The sequence below is a fragment of the Sinohyriopsis cumingii genome, chromosome 12, assembly GCF_028554795.1.
Source record: "Sinohyriopsis cumingii isolate HCF-2022 chromosome 12, ASM2855479v2, whole genome shotgun sequence".
In the NCBI taxonomy this organism is placed as follows: domain Eukaryota; kingdom Metazoa; phylum Mollusca; class Bivalvia; order Unionida; family Unionidae; genus Sinohyriopsis; species Sinohyriopsis cumingii.
The window spans coordinates 113796926-113809202 of record NC_142972.1 but is presented as its reverse complement, the minus strand read 5'-3'; the positions used below and the strand labels follow the sequence as shown (position 1 = coordinate 113809202).

The 12277-nt window shown below is 36.3% G+C and overlaps 1 protein-coding gene across 3 annotated transcripts in view; it reads right to left on the bottom strand.

Moving 5' to 3' along the window:
* LOC149787277 (uncharacterized) overlaps positions 1-12277 on the bottom strand; it is a 137129-nt gene that overhangs the window by 41804 nt on the left and 83048 nt on the right. For all 3 annotated transcript variants that reach the window (XM_089977802.1, XM_089977801.1, XM_089977803.1), the window contains one exon: positions 9313-9382. In XM_089977802.1, coding sequence (XP_089833928.1) covers positions 9313-9382 — 70 coding nt within the window. The remainder of the gene's footprint in view (positions 1-9312; positions 9383-12277) is intronic.

The window sequence follows — 12277 nt, the reverse complement described above, 5'->3', positions numbered from 1 at the left end:
GAACTTACAATCATTTCCTCTAATAGAAAATAGAAATAGTGGGGGCTCTTCATAGGTCATTGCCAATTTAATACCAGGGTTCATAATATTGCTAGTTTAATACCAGGGTTCATAATATTGCTAGTTTAATACCAGGGTTCATACTATTGCTAGTTTAATACCAGGGTTCATACTATTGCTAGTTTAATACCAGGGTTCATACTATTGCTAGTTTAATACCAGGGTTCATACTATTGCTAGTTTAATACCAGGGTTCATAATATTGCCAGTTTAATACCAGGGTTCATAATATTGCTAGTTTAATACCAGGGTTCATACTATTGCTAGTTTAATACCAGGGTTCATACTATTGCTAGTTTAATACCAGGGTTCATACTATTGCCAGTTTAATACCAGGGTTCATAATATTGCTAGTTTAATACCAGGGTTCATAATATTGCCAGTTTAATACCAGGGTTCATAATATTGCTAGTTTAATACCAGGGTTCATAATATTGCTAGTTTAATACCAGGGTTCATACTATTGCTAGTTTAATACCAGGGTTCATACTATTGCTAGTTTAATACCAGGGTTCATAATATTGCCAGTTTAATACCAGGGTTCATAATATTGCTAGTTTAATACCAGGGTTCATAATATTGCTAGTTTAATACCAGGTGATGATAGAACAGCCTAGGCCCTTCAGAGTTCATTTCTGGTTTAATATAAGGAGAAGCTACAGAAACTAGGGGTTCTTCATAGTACATTGACAGTATAATACCAGCTGAAGATAGGAATAATGGACATTCTGTATAGTTCATCGACAGTATAATACCAGGTGAAGATAGTAATAATGGGTATTCTGTATAGTACATTGACAGTATAATACCAGCTGAAGATAGGAATAATGGACATTCTGTATAGTTCATTGACAGCATAATACCAGGTGGAGATAGAATAATGGGCATTCTGTATGGTTCATTGACAGTATAATACCATGTGGAGATAGGAATAATGGGCATTCTGTATAGTTCACTGACAGTACAATACCAGGTGGAGATAGGAATAATGCACATTCTGTATTATTTATTGACAGCATAATACCATGTGGAGATAGAATAATGGGCATTCTGTATAGTTCATTGACAGTACAATACCAGGTGGAGATAGGAATAATGGACATTCTGGATAATTCATTGACAGTACAATACCAGCTGAAGATAGGAATAATGGGCATTCTATATTGTTCATTGACAGCATAATACCATGTGGAGATAGGAATAATGGGCATTCTGTATAGTTCATTGACAGTACAATACCAGGTGGAGATAGGAATAATGGACATTCTGTATAGTTCATTGGCAGTATAATACCAGGTGGAGATAGGAACAATGGACATTCTGTATTGTTCATTGACAGTACAATACCAGGTGGAGATAGGAACAATGGACATTCTGTATTGTTCATTGACAGTACAATACCAGGTGTTGATAGGAATAATGGGCATTCTGTATAGTTCATTGACAGTACAATACCAGGTGTTGATAGGAATAATGGGCATTCTGTATAGTTCATTGACAGTACAATACCAGGTGGAGATAGGAATAATGGACATTCTGTATTGTTCATTGACAGTACAATACCAGGTGGAGATAGGAATAATGAATATTCTGTATAGTTCATTGGCAGTATAATACCAGGTGGAGATAGGAACAATGGGCATTCTGTACAGTTCACTGACAGTACAATACCAGCTGAAGATAGGAATAATGGGCATTCTGTATTGTTCATTGACAGTACAATACCAGGTGTTGATAGGAATAATGGGCATTCTGTATTGTTCATTGACAGTACAATACCAGGTGTTGATAGGAATAATGGGCATTCTGTATAGTTCACTGACAGTACAATACCAGGTGGAGATAGGAATAATGGACATTCTGTATTGTTCATTGACAGTACAATACCAGGTGTTGATAGGAATAATGGGCATTCTGTATTGTTCATTGACAGTACAATACCAGGTGTTGATAGGAATAATAGGCATTCTGTATAGTTCATTGACAGTACAATACCAGGTGTTGATAGGAATAATGGGCATTCTGTATTGTTCATTGACAGTACAATACCAGGTGTTGATAGGAATAATGGGCATTCTGTACAGTTCATTGACAGTACAATACCAGGTGTTGATAGGAATAATGGGCATTCTGTATTGTTCATTGACAGTACAATACCAGGTGTTGATAGGAATAATGGGCATTCTGTATAGTTCATTGACAGTACAATACCAGGTGGAGATAGGAATAATGGACATTCTGTATTGTTCATTGACAGTACAATACCAGGTGGAGATAGGAATAATGAATATTCTGTATAGTTCATTGGCAGTATAATACCAGGTGGAGACAGGAACAATGGGCATTCTGTACAGTTCACTGACAGTACAATACCAGCTGAAGATAGGAATAATGGGCATTCTGTATTGTTCATTGCAGTTTAATACTAGGTTAACCCCAGCTACATATAAATGCATCAAAGAGTTATGTATTGACTGCCATTTTCACCATCTAAAACAGGACAAAAACATCAAAACAGGCAGCTTTTGCCTTGCACTATTAAGTGGATTTGGAGTTTTGCAGAAAGTTATAAAAACCTGTTCCATTGGGACCAATGAGATCATATCAGGTAAGCAGTCAGATCTCTACTCTATTGATCTGGTTATCAGACTGTTCACAGTTTTGTCGAATTTTACAATCCTGTTCCAGACTGCTGCAGTGGCTAAGTGGTTAGGGCATCTGACTCAGATGTGGGAGGTTGCAGGGTTGAACCCTGGCTGAGTCATACCAAATACTTATAAAAATGGTACTAACAGCTGCCTCTCTAGGCACTCAGCATTAAGAGGTTAGTGTTAGGACTGGTCAGCCTGGTGTCAGGATAATGTGACTGGGTGGGACATTGTGCTATATGTCTGTGGCATGATGCACTAGTGCTAGACATCACTATAAACTGTCACACTGCAGACATCGTAGTGCTATGACTAAAAAATTGTTTAAGCTATGTTAAAATCGAAATCACACACACACACACACACACACACACACATGCACACACACACACATAAACCTGTTCCACTGAGATCAAATAAAGTATGTAGTTCAAGGACATTTATTCAATTGATTTGGTTCTGAGACTCTGTTAGGGTTTTGCAGAGTTTAAAAGACCTGTTCCAATGAGATCAAATCAAGTAAGTAGAAGGATTTCTACTCATTAATTTGGTTCTGAGACTGTGTTTTTGCTGCTTTGAAATACAAGTGTAAATGTGTCTACCTTTTCTTCATGAAACAGCTGAAATTAATGTAAAACATACATTCTTATACTTCACTAATTGGAGATGTATTTAATCTCACTTTCTTCTCCATTTTTAAATCACTAGTTGCACATGTTAAACCTTCTTGATGGGAACTGCTAAAACAGTGTTCCACACAAAATTCTTTGTCCCGTACATTCTAAATTAAATGCCACACAGTAAATGAACTGTATGACACATATGGACACAGTACTACAAATGACATTCATGGATACAGTACTATGTACAAAACACATGGATACAGTACTATGTATGACAGCCATAGATACAGTACTATGATGTATGACACACATGGATACAGTACTATGTATGACACCCATGGATACAATACTATGTATGACACACACGGATACAGTACTATATATGACACCATGGATATAGTACTATGTATGACACCCATGGATACAGTACTATGTATGACACACATGGATACAGTACTATGTATGACACTCATGGATACAGTACTATGTATGACACACATGGATAGAGTACTATGTATGACACACATGAATATATTACTATGTATGACACACATGGATACAGTACTATGTATGACACACATGAATATATTACTATGAATGACACACATGGATACAGTACTATGTATGACTATTATGACACACATGGATACAGTACTATGTATGACACCCATGGATACAGTACTATGTATGACACCCATGGATACAATAATATGTATGACACTCATGGATACAGTACTATGTATGACACACATGGATAGAGTACTATGTATGACACACATGAATATATTACTATGTATGACACACATGGATACAGTACTATGTATGACACACATGAATATATTACTATGAATGACACACATGGATACAGTACTATGTATGACACTCATGGATATAGTACTATGTATGACACTCATGGATATAGTACTATGTATGACACACATGGATACAGTACTATGTATGACACCCATAGATATAGTACTATGTATGACACCCATAGATACAGTACAATGTATGACACACATGGATAGAGTACTATGTATGACACCCATGGACATAGTACTATGTATGACACCCATAGATATAGTACTATGTATGACACACATGGACAGAGTACTATGTATGACACCCATGGATAGAGTACTATGTATGACACCCATGGATAGTGTACTATGTATGACACAAATGGATACAGTACTACTATGTATGACACACATGATACAGTACTATATATGACACACATGGATATAGTACTATGTATGACACCCATGGATAGAGTACTATGTATGACACCCATGGACATAGTACTTTGTATGACACACATGGACATAGTACTATGTATGACACACATGGATACAGTACTACGTATGACACCTATGGATACAGTTCTATGTGCTAAATCTAATTCAATTTTAAATTACAAACATGACAAAATAAGTAGTGATAATATTTCATATTCAGTTACAATATATGGTGTAAGTTTTAAAAGTGAAATAAAGATTTGAGCTGTGTGGATCTATGGATAGTGACATACAGATCACACTGAGAAATTTAGCATTACAGATTTGAAATGTAGGGGAATGTTAGCATTATAGATTTGAAATGTATGGGAATTTTAGCATTACAGATTTGAAATGAAGTGGAATTGTAGCATTACAGATTTGAAATGTAGGTGAATTTTAGCATTACTGATTTGAAATGTGGGGGAATTTTCGTATTACAGTTTTGAAATGTAGGTGAATTTTAGCATTACTGATTTGAAATGTGGGGGAATTTTCGTATTACAGATTTGAAATGTAGGTGAATTGTAGCATTACAGATTTGAAATGTAGGTGAATTTTAGCATTACTGATTTGAAATGTGGGGGAATTTTTGTATTACAGATTTGAAATGTGGGGGAATTTTCATATAATAGGTTTTAAATGAAGGGACATTTTTGTATTACAGATTTGAAATGTGGGGGAATTTTCATGTTATAGATTTTTTATGTGGGGGAATTTTAGCATTATAGATCTGAAATGTTGGGGAAAGAGAACGATAAATATTGACTGATACAATTAAATAATTTCTGGACAGCATATTTTTCAGAATTTGTAATAATTTTAAATTGCACACAAAAAATAAGGAATGTTTTACTTGAACTTAAAAAATGCTGATTTGACTAGTACACCATCTAACTTACAAAAAAACAAGGTTTTACTTGAACTTAAAAAATAGTGATTGACTAATACACCATTAAATTTACAAAAAACAAGAAGGTTTTACTTGAACTTAAAATATGGTGATTGAGTAGTACACCATCTAACTTACAAAATACATGGAAGGTTTTACTTGAACTTAAAATATGGTGATTGAGTAGTATACCATCTAACTTACAAAAAACATGGAAGGTTTTACTTGAACTTAAAATATGGTGATTGAGTAGTACACCATCTAACTTACAAAAAACAAGGAAGGTTTTACTTGAACTTAAAATATGGTAACTGAGTAGTACACCATCTAACTTAAAAATACATGGAAGGTTTTACTTGAACTTAAAATACATGTATGGTGATTGAGTAGTACACCATCCAGCTGTGGAACTGCTTGGATTACCCTAATCATCATGTAGATTAACAGAAGGTTTTGTCAACAGGAAGCAAGAAAACCAGATGACATTCACCACAACATGTGATGAAGTACTTCTCTAAACAACGTTTGTTAGAGGTAATGATCAACAACCTTTCATCTTGAGACAGTTAGTGGAATTAAGTAATCACTTTGGTAACTGTAAAATCAGTAATCATCAGCATTGCATCCTGCCAACATGTGATTGCAAGCTACATACATACATACATACATACATACATACATACATACATACATACATACATACATACACACACAATTGGACAGCATATAAAGGAAGACAAAGCAGTCATGCAGATCAATTCCTATTCTCATATAAGTGGATTCATTTGAGTGATTTAAAGTGCTTAAATATGTATGCAGGACTTTTATAATTGGTTTCCTTGTCCAGTAAACTAAACTGGGTTTACATTAATTCTGATAAAGTGGACAAAATCTCTGACATGTGATTTTCAAGTTCCTGTAGTCTCAGTTTTATTCAGTGGCATACTACCCCAAGGTTATGTCATTTGAATTTTGTCAGTCTGGTCTTCACACCTATAATAAAGTTCAAATAATGGTGGTCTGCAATTAAATTCCTGACTTAATCTAAGCAATTTGACTCCACTAAATATATAGGTAAATGATCATCGTATCTGGAGTTTTAGAGTCAAAATCGCTTCAAGAACATTTGAAGGAAAAAATGTATTATCTTTCAATTTTCAAGAGTAATATAGCATGAATATATGTATGAATTAAGACCCTGAAACATTCAGTTACTTTTATAACTAATGTCATTAGCAATATCAGTCATTCAGACTGTGCCACCCTCAATAAAACCTGAATCAAAAACCTACAAAAAAGGCCTGATTCAAAAACCTATAAATAATATGAATACAAAAAAACTTTAAATAAAATAAAGACTCAATGAAAAACCCACAAAAACAGTCTGATTCAAAAGCCTATAAAAATATGAATAAAAAACCTATTTAAAATTCAGAATACATTTTTTAAAATGATCCAAAAATCTATTTACTAATATAAAAATCAAAAACCTAAAAAAATATGAATCAAAAACCTATTTTAAAAATTTGAAAAAGCCTATAAAAATATGAATCAAACACCTATAAAAAAAAGTCTAAATCAAAATCCTATTTAAAAATTTTGAATAAAAAATATATTAAAAAATATGAATCAAACACCGATTAAAAAATCTGATTTAAAAACCAACATATATTACTGGATCTACAATATCAGTTCTTAAGACTTCATTCTATGCAATGCGTTACAGTCACAGATCCTGCTGCCTAACAACTGATAAAAACATAAATCTTGTAAGAAGGTTTTAATTAAGTCACAAAGTGGTCTGTCTTAAGAGCATTGTTGATGGCAGCATTATAAGTGAGGTAACTTATTGTGAGGGATGGTCTAACTGGGCTGTGGTATAACAGTGCATTAAACTCAGGATGGTCTAACTGGACTATGTTATGACAATGCTATGAACTCAGGATGGTCTAACAGGGCTGTATTGTAACAGTGTATTAAACTCATGATAGTCTAACAAGGCTATGTTATAACAGTGTATTAAACTCATGATAGTCTAACAAGGCTGTGTTATAACAGTGTATTAAACTCATGATAGTCTAACAAGGCTGTGTTATAACAGTGTATTAAACTCATGATAGTCTAACAAGGCTGTGTTATAACAGTGTATTAAACTCATGATAGTCTAACAAGGCTGTGTTATAACAGTGCTTTAAACTAAAAAACAGAGCATATAACAAGGATCACTTTATCATGAATTTCATTAGTACAAAACTAAATTAAATTGAAATTAATTCAGTAGCATTTATAAACAAAAATGGAACTGAACTGGATCCATGGTAATACCTACCTTATAAGCACTAGAGTAATATACCAAGGGACAACTGTAATAACAAGAACTACAGCAGTATACCAAGGGGCTTCACAGTGAGGGACAACTGTCATAGCAAACACTACAGTTGTAGACTAAGGGACTTGACAGTCAGGGACAACTGTAATAACAAGTACAGCAGTATACTAAGGGGCTTCACAGTGAGGGACAACTGTAATAATAAACACTACAGCAGTATACTAAGGGACCTGACAGTCAGGGACAACTGTAATAACAAGAATAAACTTAGATGACCTTATAATTCAGATCAACCAAACATTTCAGGTTGTGGACACCAGGCTATTTATCCCAATATAGAAATTTACATTTAACTGTGGAAACTATGGATGATAAACTTGGATTTTAAAAGCATTCAAATTTAATTAAGCATTAATTTCAGTCTGAATGTAAGAATAATTTGATTTTTCAGCTGTTTTTAAAATAAGTCTTTTATAAAACTTTTAAAAGAAATTCTAATATAAAAAAGATTTCAGTGGTCTTTAGAGTTTGTCTCAAACAGTTTTTACTGTATTATAACATTTTTCATTTCATAAGCCCCAGGGACTTGCCTGTTATTCAATTTTTTTTTAAAGTGGTAGTATGGTTTATTATTGGAAAAGGTTTACTGTTATTAGACAGAAACTTTCCAAAATTTCTTAAAAGTAGGAGATGATGTTGACATGATCACCCATTGGCTGGAAGAATGACAATTTTACCTGGACATGATCACCCATTGGCTGGAAGAATGACTATTTTACCAGTACATGATCACCCATTGGCTGGAAGAATGACTATTTTACCAGGACATGATCACCCATTGGCTGGAAGAATGACTATTTTACCAGGACATGATCACCCATTGGCTGGAAGAATGACTATTTTACCAGGACATGATCACCCATTGGCTGGAAGAATGACTATTTTACCAGGACATGATCACCCATTGGCTGGAAGAATGACTATTTTACCAGGACATGATCACCCATTGGCTGGAAGAATGACTATTTTACCAGGACATGATCACCTATTGGCTGGAAGAATGACTATTTTACCAGGACATGATCACCCACTGACTGGAAGAATGACTATTTTACCTACCTTGAAGCCTGACATGGTTAAAGATTGGCTGGAAAAAATGACTATTTTACCAGGACATGATCACCCATTGGCTGGAAGAATGACTATTTTACCTACCTTGAAGCTTGACATGGTCAAAGATTGGCTGGAAAAAATGACTGTTTTACCAGGACATGATCAAACATTGGCTGGAAGAATGACAATTTTATTTACCTTTAGGTATTTTTAATGTTTTATATACCATGATCAAACACGTGTTGCAAATGACTGTTTTACCTATCTTCAGGCATGACATGATCAAAATTGGCTAACAGAATGACTGTTTTACCTATCTTGAGGTTTGACATGATCAAACACTGGCCGGAAGAATTACTGTTTTACCCACCTTCAGGCTTGATGGTGCCCTGTAGTTTATCTTTAAGCATGTCCTCTGAAAAGGGATCTTCCTTTTTTAGCTAGAAAAATAAAAGAAAGTTCTCAAAGAAAATATAAAATATGATTTGAAAATCTAATAACAAGGACAAATAAAATGTGTTATACCCAAACATTGATTAATACATTCTTAGACGCTTTAGAACTTGTAATAAAAACTGACTGGCTTTTTTTAAAAGTGGTACAAGAGGTTGTTACCTCAAAAAGGAAATTTTCAAAGGTATAATTTTATCACTAATAAAAGTTATGAGTTTTTAATACTATAGAAAAGCTAAAACTGACTTTTTAAAAGAAAGAAGTGAATCAAAATTCCAAAAAACTTTCAGCAGGTCATAAGTATATGTTTGTTCCATACTCTTGTTTGTTTCATAATAAACATTTTCACATTCCATTAACATGGCTACCGAGTGAAGACCTGATAATGTGCACTATCCATCAACATGGCTACCGAGTGAAGACCTGATAATGTGCACTATCCATCAACATGGCTACCGAGTGAAGACCTGATAATGTGCACTATCCATCAACATGGCTACCGAGTGAAGACCTGATAATGTGCACTATCCATCAACATGGCTACAGAGTGAAGACCCGATGATGTGCACTATCCATCAACATGGCTACAGAGTGAAGACCTGATGATGTGCACTATCCATCAACATGACTACAGAGTGAAGACCTGATGATGTGCACTATCCATCAACATGGCTACAGAGTGAAGACCTGATCATGTGCACTACCCATCAATATGGCTACCGAGTGAAGACCTGATGATGTGCACTATCCATCAACATGGCTACCAAGTGAAGACCTGATGATGTGCACTATCCATCAACATGGCTACCAAGTGAAGACCTGCTCATGTGCACTATCTATCAACATGGCTACAGAGTGAAGACCTGCTCATGTACACTATCCATCAACATGGCTACAGAGCGAAGACCTGATAATGTGTACTATCCATCAACATGGCTACAGAGTGAAGACCTGATGATGTGCACTATCCATCAACATGGCTACAGAGTGAAGACCTGATGATGTGCACTATCCATCAACATGGCTACCGAGTGAAGACCTGATGATGTGCACTATCCATCAACATGGCTACAGAGTGAAGACCTGCTCATGTGCACTATCCATCAACATGGCTACAGAGTGAAGACCTGCTCATGTGCACTATCCATCAACATGGCTACAGAGCGAAGACCTGATGATGTGCACTATCCATCAACATGGCTACCGAGTGAAGACCTGATGATGTGCACTATCCATCAACATGGTTACAGAGTGAAGACCTGCTCATGTGCACTATCCATCAACATGGCTACAGAGCGAAGACCTGATAATGTGCACTATCCATCAACATGGCTACCGAGTGAAGACCTGATAATGTGCACTATCCATCAACGTGGCTACCGAGTGAAGACCTGATAATGTGCACTATCCATCAACATGGCTACCGAGTGAAGACCTGATAATGTGCACTATCCATCAACATGGCTACAGAGTGAAGACCTGCTCATGTGCACTATCCATCAACATGGCTACAGAGTGAAGACCTGATAATGTGCACTATCCATCAACATGGCTACAGAGTGAAGACCTGATAATGTGCACTATCCATCAACATGGCTACAGAGTGAAGACCTGCTCATGTGCACTATCCATCAACATGGCTACAGAGTGAAGACCCGATAATGTGCACTATCCATCAACATGGCTACAGAGTGAAGACCCGATAATGTGCACTATCCATCAACATGGCTACAGAGTGAACACCTGATGATGTGCACTATCCATCAACATGGCTACAGACTGAAGACCCGATAATGTGCACTATCCATCAACATGGCTACAGAGTGAAGACCTGATGATGTGCACTATCCATCAACATGGCTACCGAGTGAAGACCTGATAATGTGCACTATCCATCAACATGGCTACAGAGTGAAGACCTGATAATGTGCACTATCCATCAACATGGCTACCAAGTGAAGACCTGATAATGTGCACTATCCATCAACATGGCTACCAAGTGAAGACCTGATAATGTGCACTATCCATCAACATGGTTACAGAGTGAACACCTGATGATGTGCACTATCCATCAACATGGCTACAGAGTGAAGACCTGATAATGTGCACTATCCATCAACATGGCTACCAAGTGAAGACCTGATGATGTGCACTATCTATCAACATGGCTACAGAGTGAAGACCTGATAATGTGCACTATCCATCAACATGGCTACCAAGTGAAGACCTGATAATGTGCACTATCCATCAACATGGTTACAGAGTGAACACCTGATGATGTGCACTATCCATCAACATGGCTACAGAGTGAAGACCTGATAATGTGCACTATCCATCAACATGGCTACCAAGTGAAGACCTGATGATGTGCACTATCTATCAACATGGCTACCAAGTGAAGACCTGATAATGTGCACTATCCATCAACATGGCTACAGAGTGAAGACCTGATAATGTGCACTATCCATCAACATGGCTACAGAGTGAAGACCTGATAATGTGCACTATCCATCAACATGGCTACAAAGTGAAGACCCGATAATGTGCACTATCCATCAACATGGCTACAGAGTGAAGACCTGATAATGTGCACTATCCATCAACATGGCTACAGAGTGAAGACCTGCTCATGTGCACTATCCATCAACATGGCTACAGAGTGAAGACCTGCTCATGTGCACTATCCATCAACATGGCTACAGAGTGAAGACCTGCTCATGTGCACTATCCATCAACATGGCTACAGAGTAAAGACCTGCTCATGTGCACTATCCATCAACATGGCTACAGAGTGAAGACCTGCTCATGTGCACTATCCATCAACATGGCTACAGAGTGAAGACCTGATAATACGCACTATCCATCAACATGGCTACAGAGTG